At 46.4% G+C, this 20,215-nt stretch overlaps 1 protein-coding gene across 11 annotated transcripts in view; it reads right to left on the bottom strand.

Annotated features, from left to right (window-relative positions):
- ST3GAL3 (ST3 beta-galactoside alpha-2,3-sialyltransferase 3) overlaps positions 1-20,215 on the bottom strand; it is a gene marked incomplete at its 3' end in the record, with an annotated part of 165,599 nt that overhangs the window by 25,392 nt on the left and 119,992 nt on the right. For 10 of the 11 annotated variants that reach the window (XM_084243587.1, XM_084243591.1, XM_084243593.1 and 7 more), the window contains one exon: positions 3,595-3,689. The exons of the other annotated variant lie outside the window; for it this stretch is intronic. In XM_084243587.1, the coding sequence (XP_084099713.1) occupies positions 3,595-3,689 (95 nt within the window). The remainder of the gene's footprint in view (positions 1-3,594; positions 3,690-20,215) is intronic. 11 annotated transcript variants of the gene reach the window in all.

The following is a 20,215-nucleotide window of genomic DNA, read 5'->3' as shown; positions in this document are numbered from 1 at the left end:
CCTCACAGGCAGACCCTGGAAGCAAACCAGAGACAACCTAGAACTGAAGAGCTACAGTGGTGCTGGCCAGCTTCTACCCTGCAAGATCAGGCAGCCTCATTTTCTCATACAGTCTTCTTCTTACTTCCTCTCTCTAATACTGCCAAGGCTTAATCCTGCAGGCTAGGCTGTCTCTCCCTCCCGACCTCCTCACTTCTCCATCCCTGGCAGCCTGGCATTTGCCCACCTGATGCCACACAGGCTGCCCTCAGTCAAGACGCATGACCTCTGTGCTCTCAGACCCTTTCACCACTATTCAGACCTCATTCTTCTTGGCCTCTCTCTGGCTTTGGCAATGACAACTGCTCTCCTTTCAAGCTCTATTACAAAGAGAGCATTATAAAAATGTGTAATATACAGTGACATTGGTTTGGGAGTAAAATCCTAACCCTTGGGTTCTAAGCTCTGTAACCTTAGAGTTGAGCCTTAATCTCTGGTTTCCCTAACTTTACAATGAAGATGTGGACTCTGTCACCATCCTGCTGCTCTGCCCAGGCCACAGAAGAGGCTGGTCATGGAGGAGGGGCAGTGCCCACCTCTTAGCCCACAGTACCTGCCCCGCATGCACATCACCTTGAGGCAACAAATGGAAGCTGAAGGAAGTGGTGATGTGATTGGGGAGCAGCTGCCTGGGTGAACAGTGACTCTGCCGCAGAGATGTGCCCCACATGCAATCATCCTCAGGCTGACGTCATGCAGCTGCAGACCCGCTCTCGACAAGTGCTAGGGTGCCCGGTGTGGGCACTGCGGGAGGGACTAGGGCCAGGCTGCCCCAATGGTGTCAGCGCCTGCTACTTTTTCCCCCAGAGTGGAATCGCAGCCGTGAGAGTGAACGCTGTCTCCTGGGGGGTCTTTGCTGGTGTGTCAGATGGCTAACCCTTTCAACATGGCCAGCCAGAGTGTCAGGAAATGGAGCCCCTCTGACAGTTAGTGGGTGAACTCACTGATGTCCAGGGAGGTGAGCGTGTGGAGGAGGAGTAGCCACAGCTAAGCACGCTCTGTGTTGGGTCCTGTTTATTTACCTTTCACATTTATTGGGCAACTGACCAAAATAAAATGAAGATAGTAATTCCTACTCTGCAAAGTTGCTGGAAGATAAAAAAGATATGTACATACAGACCTGAAGGTAAAAGTAAATAAACTGGTACAAACAAAGGGGAGAGCATTTTAATAACAACAAGTAAAGATGTGACTGTGCATAGAATCAGACCTTACAACTCTACTCCTAGGTGTATAACAACAACAAAAAAAAACCCCATACATTTGTTTAAGGAGCTGGTGTAAGAATGTTTATGACAAAATACTGGAGGCAACCTACATGTTCACCAAAGAAAACCAGATTAAATGTAGATGACAAGGAATATTACACAGCTGTTAAAAAAATCAATGACCTAGAGCTCCATGTACCAGAATGTAGAAACTGCAAAAGCAAAATAATCAATTTGAAAACACACATAAACACACACACACACATATACAATGCCACTGTAAAATTTAAAGATATGCAAAAACAATACCACATTTGAATGAACATAGAAATATGTTATAGGAATATTAGCAGGTATTGGAACCATAACACTAAAACCTGGCGAACAGTGTCCTGGGAAGGAGGCAAAGGGACTGGAAGGGGTATCTAGAGCTTAAAGTATCTTATGTTTTATTTTTTTAACTTGGGTGGACATGGGTGCTCATTATATTACTTTTCATGTTTTTTTAAGTCTGAAATATTTCATGTATAAAAATGATTTTTTTTAATTTAAATTTTAAAATTTTGTAAAAAGATGGGCTGGAAACCACTGTCAGGTGGGGCTGAGAGGTCAGGCTGAGGACTGGAACGTATCCTCTGGATTTCATGGGGGCGGCTGAGCAATTTCACTGGAACGGCAAGGGGAGAAGATAAACTCTTGCAGTAAATGGCGAGAAAGAGGAAATAGTAGGCACAGCTAAACTTTCCAGAAGTTGAGTGAGAGTGGGGTAGAAAACAAACCTGTAAGGAATGTTCTATATTAAGAGCTTTCAGATATACCTTTTGGTGGACCTCAGAGAAGGCCACAGATCCCCTCCCTTCTCACTTCCAATTTCACCTCTAAGGAAAAGCAAATTACTGCTAATTGGCTAAGGTCAAGAACATAGATTGAGGGCCTCCCCGGTGGCGCAGCGGTTGAGCGCTGGGTTGTGAAGCTGCCCGCAGCCTCTGCGGCGCCGGTTCGATCCCCAGCTGCTCCCCGGCCACCTGAGGAGGGTCCCACATGGCGCGCAGACCTCTCCTGCCTCCCGCTGCTCCCCTCAGCAGTGTACTTTGGTTCTTCGGCCTGCTCTGCTCCCCGCTCTGGCTCTGGTGAATTCTCTCACCCTCCCGCGCTTCTGACTGTGCCCAGTGCATGTATAAACAAACAAGCAAACAAACAAAAACAAACAAATAAATAAATAAAACATGCCTCTATTAAAAAAAAAAAAAAAAAGAACATAGATTGAGTTTTGGTTTTCTTGGAGGGGAAACTTAGCAGAAAGCATAAATGGTCTCCCTGTGGGCCAATGGGCTCTGTATTGGCCTTTGTAGTTTAGTAGGATTAAGTCTCCAGTGAGGACGAGGCTGCTTGGCTACCTGAGCCAGGTAACAGGAGTTCTTCATGTGATTCAGCCCAAGCCATAGACTTGCCCTTGGAAATTTGGGGTCAGAGCTCGAGCTCAGGAGTGCTTTTATTGGCTGCTGCCTTTTTTTTCAGGGACAGGTAAGCCAGCTTAGTTTTGAGGTACTGAGCCCTTGGTCAAATAATTTATTTAATTCTGATCACAATCTAATACAAAGTCCTATTTTCTCTATTTAACTGATGAAGAAACTACAGGTTAAGTAATTTATCCAAGGTTACAGCTAATCAAAAGGTAATACTAGGACTCCGATCCTTCTATGTTTGACCCCACAGTCTAAATTCTATCATGCCAGGAAACAGTGTAGGCACTTGACAAGTAAACAGAATTGTTACAGTATAAGGGATGAGAAAGTCTTAAGTTGGAAGGGAACAGCCTGTGTCCCGAAGGCAAGGAAATATACTCTTGAGAGTACGGGGGAAAGGTTAGCCTGGAACAGGATAAGAAAGGACTGGAGGGAAGGGGCCCAGGTAAAGGTGAAAAATATCAGAGGGGATGATGGAAAAGACTAGGATTATTTGTGGGGGATGATCTCTATTCTCTGTGGGGTTTTCCCTCATACCTGGCCCTCTAAGGGAATGTCTCTGGCACCCCTTTTCTGGGATTTCACAGCATGTGATTTTCTGTCATTAGAGAGCCTTGCAATCTAAGGATCTATTTCCACTAGACAGAAGTTTTTGGAGGAAAAGCACTATATCTGTCTACTCCACTGCTGCATACCTAGTCCCTGCTTCTGAGTAAATACTCCATTAGAGCAGGAAAAAAGGCAGGAAAAGAGGGAGACGAAGTAGGCATAGTTAGGCATGCATGGCAATTTCTGAGGGCACAGCTTTGCCTTGAAGTGCAGGGAGACAGTCTCTAGGGGATGAGATGCTAATGTTGAGTGAGTCGAGGTTCCCAACATACCTTGACCTTTGATTCCAAAAGGCGGCACAAATTCCCGGATCCTAGCCCACTTGCGGAAGGAGTCATCCAGGAACATGGGTGCTGGCTTGGAGAACCTGGAATACAACAGAACTGGTGAGCATCCCCAGATGCAACAGGCCGGAGCGCTGTTGGGTGCTTCTGTACATCTGTATTGGCCATGGGTCTGCTGGACGCCACCCTCCACATTCCAGCCCACCCTCCCCACCCAGGCCTGTTCTCTGGATAGCTCTGTCAGTGGGGTCTGACACAGCCTGCTCGGTGGTGCCTGAGTGTGAAGGAGTGGGCCTGGCCAGCCCTAGTGTGGCCAGCTGTGGGAGAGCACAGACAAGATCCCCGGGGTGAGGATCAGCATCTCAGAGCTGGCAGGTTATATGTGGACACATCCATCAAATAGTCACTTGTTGTCCACACTGTTCCTGCAATCTGAGAACACTGAGATGAGAAACTGTCCTTTTTGAGCAGAAAAATATCCCCAAATACAGGCAGTGCAGGGAGACAGACTTTCGGGAGGTGGACCACCCAGGCTGAGGTGGAAGGAGAATTCATGAGCAGAGGGAAAAGTAGGTGAGAGCCATAGTGGAGAGAGCTTTGGTAGAGAAGCTTTGGCAGAGCAGGGCAGAGGGGAGCTTAGAGGAAGAGGAGCCTGAGCCAGGGACCTGGTGGCAGAGGGCAATACAGAGGGGACGTGTGCTGCCCAGGAGGTGGGGGAGGGGTGAACCATAGGGGAAGGGGTATTTTTGGCCTAGAGGAAAGAAGAGGAACAAGGATAGGGAAGGTAGGGTGCAGGAGTGGGCAGGGCAGGGTGCAGTATGGGGAGGAGAGGACAAAGGGATGCAAGAGAGTGAGGGCAGAATGAGAAGAAGCAGGAGGAACCAAGCTCTGTGAGATGTTTGGACAGAACTTCACATGGAATCCAGCACCTTGGTTTCTTTCTTTCTTTCTTTTTTTTTTTTTTTAAAGATTTATTTATTTATTTATACAAGCACTGGGTACAGTCAGAAGCACAGGAGGGTGAGAGAATTCACCAGAGCCAGAGTGGGGAGCAGAACAGGGAGACTGATGGAGGACACTGCTGAGGGGAGCAGCGGGCAGGGCAGGAGAGGTCTGCACGCCATGTGGGACCCTTGCCCAGCGGCCAGGGATCAAACTGGTGCTGCAGAGGCTGTGGGCAGCTTTGCAGCCCAGTGCTCAACCACTGTGCTACCGGGGAGGCCCAATCCAGCACCCTGGTTTCAAGACATTTCAGGGCCCCGGCAGCTTGGATGGCCAGCCCAGCAGCTTACTGGGTATTGAGTCTTGCTGCAGGCCTGCTGAGGGCCCTGCTGGGCAAAAATGCATGTGAGGAGACCTAAGCCTCTGTAGGTCTGATTTTATTTTCTTTGGGGGGGAAACTTTGATTTGTCATTGGTTTACAAATCATTCTTGATTTCTAACTCAACCCAAATCAGCCCAGAAGCAGGAACTTACCTCTAATGTACTCTAACCACAGCACACATTTCTCATTCTCACCCCATCACTAACAACATTACAATCACCATACCCAGGAGGAGTAATTTCAGCAACAGTTTGGCAGTTCAATATTTTTAGAGGTTATGAAGTGAACTTGAGAGAGGCAGAAAATCTTCAAGGCAGAAAACCACTCCCTCCCCGTAATGGGCTGTGAGGAAGAAACTGTCAACACTTGGTAGCATGGAAAGGTCGTTGGTTCCTGCACAGCGGCTCTCCTTTGGACTTCTGAGTTAGCATGCTTCCTTTCTGTGCATAAGGGCCATGCATATTTTTCATACCGAGCATATAAAACCTGTTAATTAATATGCTTAATGTTTTACTGGAGGCACCAAGGCTCCTGGCTGGAGTCTCTGTGTTACAGAAAAGGAAACAAGGTCCCGGGATAAGCCTGCGGCAAGACTATGTGTTGGGACTGAGCTTATAAAATATTTGCAAAGTTTCTCAGTTAGGCTTGGACAGGGTTTTATCTGCTTCCCAATGTGTACTGGATATCATATGCTAATAAAATCTCCTAAGATCTAGCCAAATAGTCTTTTGATATATTTTTCTCTGTTCCTCTCCCTTCTCCCTTTCCCTCTGCCGATTAAAAAATTCATTATTGTTCACTTTTGCTTTTTAAAGAACCTTGTTTTTTGGTGTTATTTATAATGTGTTAATTTTTTAAAAGAAGATTTATTTATGCATACAAGAATGGGTATATGCCAGAGATGGGGGGGGGAAAGAGGATTTACCAGAGACAGAGTGGGGAGCAGAACAGGCAGATCTACTGAAATACACTGCTGAGGGGAGCAGCGGGTGAGACAGGAGAGTCTGCTGCACCCTGTGTGTTAGCTCCCTGGCTGGGGATCAAACTCATGCTGTAGTGGTTGCGGATAGCTTCATAATGCTGAGACTTAACCCCTTGTGCCACCAGGAAGGCCCAATATGTTAATTTTTGGGAAAAAATATATAGGGACACAAATAAATAAAAAATACCTGTAATCCCACAATACACAACCCTTCAGGATATATCTGTATTGGTTTTCTTTTCCCATTATTATTTTTTTTTAAAGATTTATTTTACACAAGAGTTGGGGTACAGGTCAGAGGTGCAGGAGGGTGAGAGGATTCACCAGAGACAGAGTGGGGAGCAGAACAGGCAGACAGACCAAAAGCACTGCTGAGGGGAGCAGTGGGTGAGAAAGGAGAGGTCTGCTGCACCATGTGGGTATCTCCCTGGCAGGCCGGGAATTGAGCCCGCACTGCAGAGGCTGCGGACAGCTTCATAGCACTCATAGTGCTCAACCTGCTGCGCCACCAGGGAGGCCCCCATTATTATTTTTCAGACTATGCTGTAGACCAATTTTTTTCACCTTATGACATATTGCTATGCAAGTGGACACAACTTTCTCCTAATACACATAAATTGGGCCTCAAAACAAAAACCATAAACTTCTGGTAACATGACACCAATCAGAGCCCCAAAATTACAGGTACAAGAAAGACAAATGAAAATATGAACAGCTGGGCCTCCCCTGGTGGCGCAGCAGTTGAGCACTAGGCTGTGAAGCTGCAGTGCTGGCTCAATCCCCGGCTGCCGGCGAGGGTCCCACATGGCACGCAGACCTCTCCTGCCGCCCGCTGCTCCCCTCAGCAGTGTATTTCATCGGTCTGTCTGTTCTGCTTCCTGCTCTGGCTCTGGCGAATTCTCTCACCCTCCCGCGCTTCTGACTGTACCTAGTGCTTGTATGGATAAATAAATAAATCTTTAAAAAAAAAATAAGAAAATACGAACAGCTGTGCTGGGCTGTGTACCCACCATTCTTAAATTGAAAGTTCATCCCCACTGTGATGGCATTTGGAAGTGGGGCCCCCTCAGAAGGTAATTTGTGGGATTAGTGCTCTTCCAAGAAGAGGCCCAAGAACTAGCTTGCTCTTTCTGTCATATGGGGATGTAAGAAGTCAGCCACACCTGTGCAACCTGGAACCCAACCTTGCTGTCACCATGACCTTGAAACTCCAGTCTGCAGAATTTTGAGAAATAAATTTCTGTTGTTCACAACACACTCAATTTAAGGTATTGTTGTTATAGAAATGAGAGTTAAAACAGTAAGTAATGGGCAAAAAAAAAAAAAAAAATACATGGAGAGGATTATGGCAAAAAGCACTAAATGGGCCAGATAATGGTTTCTTAAAAATCTCTGCCTATGGTGTGTAATGTTTATTTCTTGTATTATATCTTCAAACATTCTCCAGTTCCCCTCCTTCTTCATGGGCCCTGCCTGTTTCAGTGCTTGCTGTGCAAGCTCGCTGTACATCCTTGAAAGGTGGTACCAGTCCTCCTCTATCATGTCTTTCTGCTAGTTGGGTGCATCTTTGTGCAGAGAATACTAATTTCCTCCTATGTAAAAATTAAAAAATGTTTGCCAAAGTAAAAATCAAACAATAATAAATAGTGATACCCCCACGGGCACATCACCCAGGCTCAGCAATGATCACAACCACGGCCACTGTGCTTCTCTTATAGTCCATTACTTTCTTCCTATATTATTTTTGAAAATCCCAGAAAACAGGCCATTCATCCATAAGATTTCAGCACTGGTTTCTACAAAACAAGGACACCTTAAAAACCACAACTGTACCTGAACAACTCTTAAAATCATTATCATGCCTAAAAATTTAACTGTAATTTCACAACATCAACAAATACCCAGTTTGCAGATTTCTCCTATTATTTCATTCATATTTGTGGTGGTTGTTTAATGATTGGTTTATTTAGAGCCAATGAAAGCATGGTCCACGCATTCTACCTGGCTGCTCTCTACTCTTTTAAATTCACAAGTTTCTTCTTCTCTCTTTTCCCTTTTGGTCTTGGCTCCTGAATCCTTCTGACACACCCCAGTAACCTTAGATAATGTCCTTGCTTTCTAGTAAAAAAGATGTTCCAGGCTTGTCTTGTACATTTCTTGTCTCCACCTGGAATCAGTCATTTCCAAAGGAATTCTGGTTTCTGTTAATGGAAAATGAATTCAGACACCACCATCTGGGTGGCCAGGGATGCTTGTATTGTGTGGCTTAGTCATCATTTCCAGGCCTTTGCAGGGGCAAAGCTGGGAAGCAATGTTTTAAAGAGGAAAATACATCATGTGTTTATCCTGGCATTCTCAATTCAATTCAAAATTACAAGGTTTGCATTTACCTTCTTTCTCTTTATTAATAGTTTTATTGAGAAATAATCCACACACTATGAAAGTCATCCGTTTACTTTCTCTGATTTTATATTGGTATCTCTTTCCTCTTAAGTTGGCATCCTTGTTTATTGTGACATCAACACTGATTTATTTGCTTTATTCTAGCATACATATAGAAATGTACATAAAGAACATCTTTATGTTCAAATATATGATAATTTGAGAGTAACAATGCCATTACATTGCTAACACCCTCAACACTAAAAACAATTTAAAGTCTCTTTGCAGTTCTTTTTGCCTTAGGGTATACCATCCTAGAAAAACACAAATTACTTTGCTTTTGCCATTTGAAATAATCCTCCTGAGTTTAACTCACCAACAATACATAGTGAGGTTCATTTGTTTCATTCTGCTTTTGCTTTTTAGGGATCACTTATCCTTCATTTTAATTTAATTTTGTTTTATGATGATATAAAACTTTACATACTTCCAAAATTAAATTCTCATAAAACAAGATAAATTCAGAGAAGTCTAATTTTCAAGTCTATGTCTGACTCCTATTACTTCCATTCCATTTAATGTTCACTTTTAATAATTTTATTTTATCCTTCGTTGGTTTTTTGATGTAAGTAAACATGTACTCTTATTCCCTTCTTTATTCAATAAAAAGGTTATGTTCTATATGTACTGTTTCACTTACAAATTTTTTAACTGTACAAAACTGGTGCTCACTCCACAGTAGTATATAGAGAACTACTTTAAAGTATTATAGTTATACACTCCAGGACATTCCATTATGATTCTAGACCATATATTATTCAATCAGTTCTCTGGGTTGTTTCCAGTCCTTTGTAAAATAGGTTCCACCAACAGTGGTTACGATGAGTAATTCATGCACGTCCTTTCTATTAGCAATGCAATTTTGGAAGATTCCTAGAAGTGGGTTAGTCAAAGGGATCAAAGGGAAAGTACATACATGTAATGAGCTTCGTATTGCCAAATGCCTCTTCACAGGGACTGTACCATTGAAATATCCAACAGCAAAAATATGGAAGAGCCGTTTCCCCACATCATCCCAACAGAACACACTGTCAAACATTTCAATGTTGCTAATTCAATGTTCAATGTTTCAAGGAGAGAAATAGTATCTCAGTATGATTTTTATTTGCATTCCTTTTAGTGGAATTGAACATTGTTTTATGTATGGAAGGTCAAGTGCAGTTCTTTTCCATGAACTTTGTTCAGATACTTACCTAGTTTTCTAGACGGTTATTGGTCTTTATTTTTTCTTCCCCTACTCCAGCTTTATTGAGGTATAACTGACATATAAGATTATGTGTTTAAGGTGCACAGTGTTGATTTGATACACTTAGACACTACAATATTACTACCACAAATACTACCTAACAATCTTTTGTAGTTCATAAAGCTCTTCAGGTATTAAATATATAATCCCATGAGATGCAATTACAAATATTTCTCCCAATTTATTTATTTATTTGATCTAGTTGTTTTCTTGTGTTCCCCCCCCTTTTTGTAATAGATTTTAAAAATGTAGCTAAATTTATTAATTTTTTTTCCTGATTTGCTTCCGAATTTTGAGTGATAGAAAGTTTTCTTCATTCCCAGGTTTTATCTCCTTCCTGGGTGGAATCCCATCCATTTATCTTCGCTGGCACCTTTACCTCCTGATTCCATCATCTTTCTGTCTCATCATTCAGGCAAAACCCAATAAGAGATTAATCTAATCCTATACTATTGTACTTTTTATACCTGAAGTGTGCCAGAGTGTGGGCGTGCACACACACACACACTACTCTCTTTCTCTCTCTCTCTCTCTGCCCCCCCCATCCCTCTCTCTCTCACGTGGACTGATACAACTACAAATTCACGGACTTGGTTGGTTGAACCAACCTTAGTTGTTTCCTCAGCTTTGCTCGGTAGCCATTCCAGACCTCCTCCATTCTCCATAAACTCTTTCCAACTTTCCAGCTTTCTCTAAGCAGACAATTCTTCACATATTATCATTCCTGTATATATTTCCCCTCAAGCAGATAATCGAGTCCAGGTCTGTTAGGTAAAAAAAAGGTTCCTGACCATGTACCCCGCTTTCTCTCCTTTCATTGCAAAACTTCTGGGAAGAGCAGTGGATATCGTCTCAACTTCCCCATCTTCTTTTCACCCTTGACCTGATACAATCTGGAGTTGACTCCTCAGAGACTACCAGGTCCCACCAATCAGGGAGAAGTGTGTCTCCCTGAAAGCAGGTTAGGTCGTCATGCATTTACACATGCAGTCTCTGCCTGAGATGTGGCGCCCCACCCAACTCCCTGAGGATCTATTCCTGCCCCCCCTTCCTTATTTGCCTGGAAAATCACTTATTTTTTAAATTCAAATGCTACTTCCTCTGCACAGCCTGCCCTGGCTCCCCAGGTAGACATGTACTCTTCTCCAGGGATTCCACTGCACTTTGTTCAGCCCCCATGAGGTGGCTTAGCGCTGGCAGAGGCCTCAGAAGCTGAGCCGGGGGCCATAAAGAACAGGAAATGGGGTGGGGTGATGGATGGTAGAGGTGGTATATGTGTGTGTGCTTGTTGATTCTGCCGGTAGCATGGCAGGCTACACCTGAAATAGAATCCAGGGGCTGCTATACAGAGACCAGTGTGGGGGCCTAGCCAGGGTGGAGGTGGCCCTTGAGGTACAGAATGACTGGTCATACTTGAAGGGGGGGGTAAAGGGGTGGGTAGGATGCCTGACCTGTTTGCCCTGGCCTAGGGGGTAGCAGGGCAGGGTGGGGCAGGCTCCAGCAGACAGGCCTCAGCCCGCCAGCCCTGCAGAAAACCCAGCACGCGAGGCAGCTTCAGGATTAGGTTTCAGTAGGGTGTGTGAGTGCGTGAGAAGGAACAGGGGGAGGAGGGGAACGGAAGTTGCCTTGGGACCTGCCTATCTTTTCTTCTTAGATCCTACAGTACAATAGTTTGGGGGCTTGAGGCTCTAGGAGGGAATCTGTTGAGGGTGGGTTAGACCCCTGTACCTCTCATAACAAGTCTGGGACCCCAGAAGTCATAAGACTTCCTCACCCAAAGACTCTCAGCTGTCAGGATGGGCAACCTGGGACCCTCTGAAGGGATCTTCCACCTCAGTTAGTACCCAGTAGTGTAGCTGAGGTGCAGGTGAGGCTGAATGTCCCTGACTCTGGCTGATGGACCCACACTATTTCCTCAGGCCTCAAACATCAGTCCATGCCCAGACACCTGACTGGGGCTGGAAAGCTGACTGGGGCTGGAAAGCTGACTGGGGTTTATTGGGGAGGGAGCAGTTGTATGTGGGCACCAGCAGACCCAGAGTAGGATCTTCCTCCAAGTTCCTATGAGCCAACTGAAAAAGGTACTTCCAGATTTGGGGTTGCTGGAGCATGGCAATATACATCTGTGTCTGTGTGGTTGGTGGCTAGCCTTTTGGCCACTTTTCCAGTAAATGTGAAGAGTCCCGGGGGCCCAGGAGATAAAAGGAAGGCATAGGCTGGAATTCGTTACATGACCAGGAACCATGGTACATCTGTCTGTTACATTCAGCCACAGGCCTCAGCACCCAAAAAGTGAGGTTGTCATGCAGCTGGGTGAAAGACAAATCCACAGATCCACCTTTCTGGAACCTGCTCTGGGAAGTAGTGGGTGGACAAGGCAAGGGGACATGGTCCCAGAATATAACTGGTCTGGTTTGGGACCTTGCTGTGGCAGCCCTGTCATAACAACCCTGCACAATAAGGCCTTGGATAGGCGTAAGCATGCAGATGAGCACTCCCTAAATGCCTTGTCAAGCTTATGTCTTACTGTCACTTCCCTTGCTGACCACAAGATTGGATCCCATGGGAGAGGAGGAGTCTGAGGAGAAAGGGTAGTAAATCTGCAGGGTAGGTGGGCATATTTCCAGGGAGAAGAAGCCCACAAGTAGAGAAGACATACAGCAGGTACCAACCAACAAGTACTGTTCCACGCATGAGCACAAAGCTCTTGCCTCCATGTCTTATGTGGGCCTAGACAGGGCTGGAAAACGCAGCCATCTTCAACAACTACTTCCCTACTCAGTGCCAGGCTCTGTGCCACGCAATGACTGGGGACCCAAAGATAAATTTGCTCTGGTCCCTCCCTTAGGGAGCGAGTGGAAGATACTGGTAAATAATCACAAGACAATCTATTTTAGAATAGGGAGGGGTACAAAAGTCTTCGATTGGCTTAGTGGTATAGGAAACTCTTCTTGGAGAGAAAGACAGTGAATGTGAGCCTGATGGAGAATGCTGGTAAGGGTAGTAGAAGAGATGGGCAGCCCACACAAAGGCACAGGATGGAAGAATGCTCCCTTCAAGTCAGGGAGAGATACTCTGAGGCTAGACAGAGTGAAGCAGTGCACATCGAGGACAGAGGTGCTCTGGCCAGGCACCCCCAACTAGCAGATCAGCCCTCCAGTCCCACCCAGGAAGGTGGGTGGGGCAAAGTGTGAGGAAGGGATGAGTGAGCAAGGGAGCGCATTCTGGCTAGGTGTAAACAAAGCAGCTGAGGTGCAAACACTGCATGGAGGGAAAAGGCTGGGCAGGGCATGCGTCAGCACTGCCAGGTTGGCCTGGTGCCCTGAGGCTATGTCAGACCAATTTCAAGCTGGATCACCACTGGTAACTTTGGGCACTCAGTTTATGCTCTTTCTTGTTGGCACCTCAAGGTGGGTATCCATATTCTCCCCCCTTCTTCTGTAACACCCACCTTTTCATTTCCTGTCACCCTAGTTGAGTTGGCTGCCACCACTGCTACTGCCCATGTCCCACGTCAGAGGCTTAATATTCTGGACACGGGATGATGGGGGTGTCTTTCCTCACCTATGCTAGTGAGCTGTAATGACTCCGTGACCCTAGAACAGGGCTGTGTAAACTACATGCCCAAGGTTGGCTTGCCTATTCTAGAAATAAAGCTAATTTATTAAAACACAGCCACGCTTATTCAATCACCTCAGTCTATGGCTGCTTCACACTGTAACAACAGAGCTGAGTAGCAGTGAGAGAGAATATCTGGCCTGCACTGCTGAAAATATCCATTATCTGGACTTTTAGGAAAAATCTGCCAACCTCTAGTGAGCCTAGAACTTCTGGAGCCATCTTCTGCGGCTACACAGAGAAGCTGTCCACTGAACAGTCGAACTCAGAGGAAAGCGGAGCCAAGATGTGGGAAGAAAGACCCTGAGTCTCAGATTCCAGTGGGCATGAAAATAGCTCAGCACTGAACTTAAAACCAATGAGTTATATTAACCAATCCATTTCCTTTTTGTTTGAATTCGTTGACTGCAGGTTACTTAGAGGATCAAGTTTTAGCGCTTTAGTCTGGTTTACAAAGCCCTGTCACCTGGCTCCTGGCTGCCTTTCCTGCTCCAGGTACCCCCTCTCTTCTGCAACCATCTCCAAGTAAGTAGAGTTTCCAGACATTGCAGGTCCTTTTGCACCCCCACGCCTTTACGCTCACTGTTCCCTTGGCCTGGAGACCCCTTCTGTTTTCATTCACCTGCTGGATTTCTGCTCATTCTTCAAAGACCTGACTCCAGCATCTCCACCTCTCTATAAGCAGGCGTCTTCCCTGAGCCACACAGGACAGAGCGGGCCCCCTCCACTGGTGTCCCTGCACTTTGTCCTCATGGTACTTACCACACTCTAATTATAATCGCCTGTTCCCCCACCAGACTGTGTGGCACCCCCAGCACACAGCCGATTGCACAGCAGGTGTGCCCTGGAAGCAGGAGAGGCCACTGGGCATGGCAGGCTGCACAGCATGGATTAGCCCAGACCGAATTTTACCTCACCTGTGTTGGTCTGGGGGCTGCCTTTTTGTGGCACCTCATAGATCCTTTGGTCTCCCTGCAACAAAGGGTCAGGCTTCCAGTGGTGTCTCTACCATTCACAGCAAACCCCTCCCGGGTCTGAAATGCTGCCAGTTACTGGCCCTCTGCCTGCTTAGGGACTGTGGTCACATCTGTGTCCAGACAGGCTGGAGCCACATGCATGACATGTATGACAGCAGAGAGGTCTGTGTTGAGGGAGGAGAGGAGAGGCCGAACCAGAGGCCCCCCAGGGGGTAGTGCCTGGGCTCCTGCTGACAGGGCTCCCACAGACTCTGCTGACAGCCTGGGACCAAGCAGGGAGGAAAGGGGCCTGTACTTCCTAGAAAGGGGAGAAAAATATGGGGATGTGGAGGAGGGAACTGTGAGCTGAGAAGTTGCTATGACAGGCAGGCGTCCTTCCCCCAGTGAGAGACTGGATGATGTCCAGACTGTCTACACACAGCCCAGAGCCCCCCGGCACAGTCCCATCTGCCCTCAATGTCCACCATCCATTTCTCCAACATGTGCTAAGATCCAGCTTATCCCAGGAGCTGTTAGTCATTGGGCTATGACAATGAACAGCACAGAATCCCTGGCTTGGTGGGTAAATGGCTGAGGCAATCAAGTACAGAGGTGAATGTGGAATAGACTGTGCTATAATAATAGTACTAGCAAGTCACAGTTACCGAGTTCTTCCTATGCTCTAGACAAGGTTCTAAGTGTTCTAGGCACACTACCTTATTTCCGCCTCACAGCAACCTCCTGTTCATGTCCATATCACATTCCCTTTGGACACACAAAAGCCACTGGTTCCTTCAGGAAGTGCACTATCAGGGACAGCGAGAGGACAGAAACAGACAGCAGGGGTTTGAGGAGGGAGAGAAGCGAGAAGTGTCCAAGAGACATCAGACAATCTCTAAAGAAAGTGGGAGTGAAGGAGAGGACAGAAACGGAATGGAAGCTGGAGGATGCAGTGGGACAGGGAAGAACTGAGTATGTTCGTATTTGTGCAGGAAGGAGACACGCAGAAAGGCGAGGAAGGGGCACCAGAGACAGGGGTAAGAGTGGAGCAAGGCCGGAGGCGGGACGGGGATGAGATGCAGACTACAAGAGGGGTGCAGACAGCCTCTTTCCCCTGGAAGAAGTGGGGGTGAGGATGTGGAGATGGTTGCTCTGACAGGTGGGGGAACCGGAGACAACCCTCACCAGACTTCTCTGGGAAATTTCTGAGTTTGGGGTTAGGGGGTCTCGTGGGCTGCAGTGACATAGAAATGGGAAAGGGTTTGGAAATGTCACCAGGGCAAGTCAGCAAGGGACGGGACTGCCCAGCACTGCGAAGCACGGGGCAGAGGCTGCAGGCTATGAAGCCACAGTGGGTGATGCACGTGTTTGCATCCTCTGTCAACAGTCCAGCAGCCCAGAAGCAGAAACCACAGAAGTGGCTGGCTGGCTTCCACCAAGTCAGAGTGTTACTGTATCGGGTTTGTGGGAAGACAGGAGTGTGATGGTGCCCAAGGAAGTGGCGAGAACATCAGTGAGGCACACGACTGTGTACAGGCGGGAGCTCTGGCTTTGATGGAACAGAAGCAAGGTCAGGCTAATGTAGTTGATTAAGCAAAACAGCCTAAGAGTTATTCTTTTTCTTGTTTAGTCCCATTCACCCAGGATAATCACATTCTACAAAGAGCTACAATTTCCAGCTTGCCAATTAGATGGTATCCCTCAAAGTCATTTCTGACTCATATTTTTCTTGAATACCCCTGGTCCACTTCATCAGCAAATCCTATTAATCTTTAAATATCCTAAATCCAATCACGTCTCTATCCCAGCGCCACCAGCCAGGTTGAGATGATCACTTCTGGAATATCGCAATGGCCAGTGGCCAGCTGCCACTCTTGCCCTCCACCCATTCTCTAGAAAACAGCCAGAATGACACTTCTAAATCATTAACCATGTTCTACTCCTATCCTTAAAACCTTCCCACTGCCCTCTGAATACCAAGCCACAGGTCACGAGGCCTGATCCTCCCCTGGCTCTACCTCGCCAGATCCCACAGTACAATGGCTTTCTGTCCAGCTCTTGAATACAACAAACTTTCTCTGCATCTGGGCCTTTTCAGAACAGGCCAGTTCTTCCTATTTCACACAGGTCTCTATTCAAATGTTACCTCCTTAGAAAAGTCTTCTCCGACTCCTCTGTTGAGACTGGGTCTCCTCCTGTCAGGGTCACACCTGCCTCCCACCACATCTACAAAATCACCTGCATCTGCTCTCAGTCATCCTCCTTCCCTCTGGATAAACATCTATCTGTGATCACCGACACCTCCTCCCCACTTCCTCTCCTGCTAGTCTCTCCCTGCTCCTGGGTCACAGCCACCGACTTGCTACCTGAGGGCTATTACTTGAGTTGTTTCTCTTCACTGGATGCCAGCAGCCCCCAGAAATGCAATGAGGACAGGAATGGACAATCTCCCAGAGCATCATAAAGGGAATTGGCTCTGCTGACATCTTGATGTCAGCCCAGGGACAAATTTTGGACTCTGGCTTCCAGAACTGTCAGAGAATAACTTGTTATACAGCTACAGGAACTAATACAGATACCTTATTTTCTCAGCCCCACAGGTAAATAGGATTCCCAGAAGAAGGTCTCAGCCATTCTGTCCCTCTGCTCATGAATGAGACAACATGACAGTGAAAGAGCCAAAGCTGACCTGCACCTTCAGAAGAAAGGGCCGGGAGGCAGCCGGGGGAGGGCACAAGGCCAGTGACTGCCAACTACCACCTGCCTGCATCCTATCGCTGCTCACAGTCCTAGGAAGGACTGGAAAGAAAAGACTGGAACATGTGATGGCTCAAGAGGATGAGGTTCCAAACATCCCCATGTCTGTGCCCAACCAGAGGCTGCTAAATCATCTCAGATTCAGACCTGCATCCTGAAATCAAAACTTACATGTTCAACAGCATCTGGAACATCTTGCCCACCATAACCCACTGACACCTACATATTTTTTTAAAATACAAGTTTATAATCTTCCCCTAAACCTAATTTTCCTTTCTTTTTTCCTTTAGTGAAGAGCACCCAATCACAGACGAAGGGGCAACCTACCTGCTGTTCATTGTCTTTGGGGCCTGAGTGTGGCCTGGTGCTTCTCCCTTCAGGGTAATGCGGAGTGTGCAACTGTGCTGCCAGGGAAGCCTGAAGTCCCGAGCCCAGGGTGGATTATAGCACACAATTTTTCATTGCCCTAGCCTGGGCAATGCGCTGACATAGACTGCTCTTAGAATTTCCCATGCACACTCCTCTTGGCCCTACAAATCCTCCAGCTGCTCTCTTTGGTCCAGGGGCTACAGCATTGTTTTTGACAGTGGAGACCTGGGATAAGGCTGCACAGAATTCTCTCTCCTCAAACACCTGATCAATTGCCAAACAGAATGGGTCAAACTAGTGATAGATGGGAAACACACCCACTGTCAAGACCCATCAGGAGAAGTGTCTCACAGTAAGAGTTAAGTAGACCTGTTAGACAGTAAGAATTATTCCAACAGAGGCTGCTACTGTCTTAACTTCTGCCATTTGTCACACTACACCGATGTCCTGTCCCTGCACCCAAGAGGACCTGTGTCTGAACTCAGACAAGCTGAGAGGTGCTCTGAGAGGTGGATTGTCTTATCACTATCTTATCTTTGCCACCACATTCTTAAGACTTAGAACAGCCCCAGCACATTATAGGTAACAGATGAGCAAATGAATGAACAGCCACAACAATGGGCCTTTCTGACCTCTGTCAGCCTTGATGCTCACCATAGACTGCTAATGACCTCTACTTCTGATGAAGTCCAGCACCACCTGCCTTAGCAATTCTCTCTCCACAAGCTCTGTTCTCTCACCTGTCTGCACTTAGGCCTGCATCCTCCTTCCTTTTCTATTTAAACTCATAATAACGACGGCTAACTTTTGTCCCCAAGACCTTATACCATCTCATTTATGAAAGGACATCACTCCAGGAAGTCTTCACTCTGTAGCATCTCATTTCTGGAATTCTCCGATTAGGATACAAATATGCTCCGGCTCTCTCTTTAAAGCTTTGGCTCTTTCACTTTTCCAATTCTATATCATGAAAAAAATTCAAACCTACATGAAAGTTGAAAGGATAGTACCATAATCACCTACACACCTACCACCAAGATCCGGCGGCCCCCTATTCACTTTTTTTTTTAAAGGTTTATTTATTGATTGCTTTATGCATAGAAGAACTGGGGTGTAGGCAAGAGGTGCAGGGGTGAGAGGATTCACCAGAGACAGAGCAGGGAGCAGAACAAGCAGATCTACTGAAATACACTGCTGAGGAAAGCAGCAGGTGAGACAGGAGAGGTCTGCTGCACCATGTGGGTCAGCTCCTTGCCGGGGATAAACTCAGTCCATGGTGGTTGATAGCACTGAGACTTAACCCCGAGGCCACCAGGGAGGCCCCACATCCACCTTTTTTAATGGGAGCACACTTTTACAGAGATATAGACACTCACCATCTCCAACCCCTCCCTGCTGTATGCTCGTATCCATTCAATGACTCCTTAACAGATCCTTCAAGGTCACCAATTACTTTCATGTTGCTAAATCCAATGGTCAGTTCCTACTGATCTATCAGTAAAGACACTATATAATACTCAGACTATGTTGGATGATGCGTCTTATCCTACACTAATTATTATTTTTTAAAGATTTATTTTATTTGTACAAGAACTGGAGTACAGGCCAGATGCACGGGAGGGTGAGAGGATTCACCAGCGACAGAGTGGGGAACAGAACAGGCAGACTGACTGAAATACACTGCTGAGGGGAGCAGCGGGCGCGACAGGAGAGGTCTGCCGCACCATGTAGGTTTCTCTCTGGCTGGCCAGGGATTGAACCGGCACTGCAGAGGCTGCAGACTGCTTCACAGTGTTGCGTTCAACCGCCTGCGCCACCAGGGAGGCCCCCTACAGTAATTATTAATAGTGCTCTCTTTCACTCTCGAAAGTCTGGGCAATGAAATACTTTAACTTGGTTTCCAAAATACCACACTTTCCCGGTATTGATAACACTGGACATTCCTCCTCCTCATTCTCCTTCATAGGTTCCGAATGCCTCCTCTCCCACATCACTAAATGCTGGTATGCCCCCAGACTCCCCATCCACCTCCACTCACATATTTGGCCCCCTCTTCCATTTTCATAGCTTGGACGTCTCCCCTGAGTACCAGCCTTGTACATTCTTCCTGCCCTCCTGATACCTCTATTTGGATGTCTAAGAGGCATCTCAAACTTTCCATGTTTAAACTTGAGTTCCTAATACTTCTCCTAAAACCCTGTCCTTTTTGCAGTCATTTCTCCATCTCATAAATGGCACCTTCATTCTTCCAGTTGTTCAGGGTAAACACCTGAAATCAACTTAGATTCTCCTCTTTCCCTCATTCCCACATCTGAGCTGTCAGCAGAGCTGTCAACACTATCCTCAGAATCTACCCTGAATGCAACAATTTCTTCACCGTGGCTCCTACCGCGGTCTGAGTCACCATGGTCTCTCCTGCAGACTATTACGGAAGCCTCCTAATTGAACTTCCTGCCTCACAACCGTCTATTTCCATCAAGGCAGCCAGAGTCATCCTTTAAACCCTCTATCTGTATAACTGCCTACAATGTCCCCACGTGTTCGAGTCTCCTAACTCTCTGTCTCACCTTTCATTATTTCCCACTCTGGCTACACAGGCCCCTTCGTGTTTTTTATTTCCACCTCAGCTTTACACTGGCTATTTCAGCTTGGAAGGCTCTTCCTCCAGATATTTGCACAGCACCTCCCTAACTTCTTTCAGGTTTTGCTTAAGTGTCACCTTCCCAGGGAGGTCTTTCCCACCTTATCTAAAATGGTCACCCTTCCTTAACTGCTATTCCCTGTTCCTGCTTTATTATATCCCAGCACTGACACTATCTAATGCAGTACACATTTTATTTGTAGATTTGGAATTTTTCTTTTTGCCCAGAATATAAAAGCACCATGAAGGTAAGGTGTTCATCTGTTTGGCTCAC

This window comes from Talpa europaea (assembly GCF_964194135.1).
Source record: "Talpa europaea genome assembly, chromosome: 9".
NCBI classification, from domain to species: domain Eukaryota; kingdom Metazoa; phylum Chordata; class Mammalia; order Eulipotyphla; family Talpidae; genus Talpa; species Talpa europaea.
The sequence above is the reverse complement of the archived record's forward strand: the minus strand, read 5'-3'. Positions and strand labels throughout refer to the sequence as shown.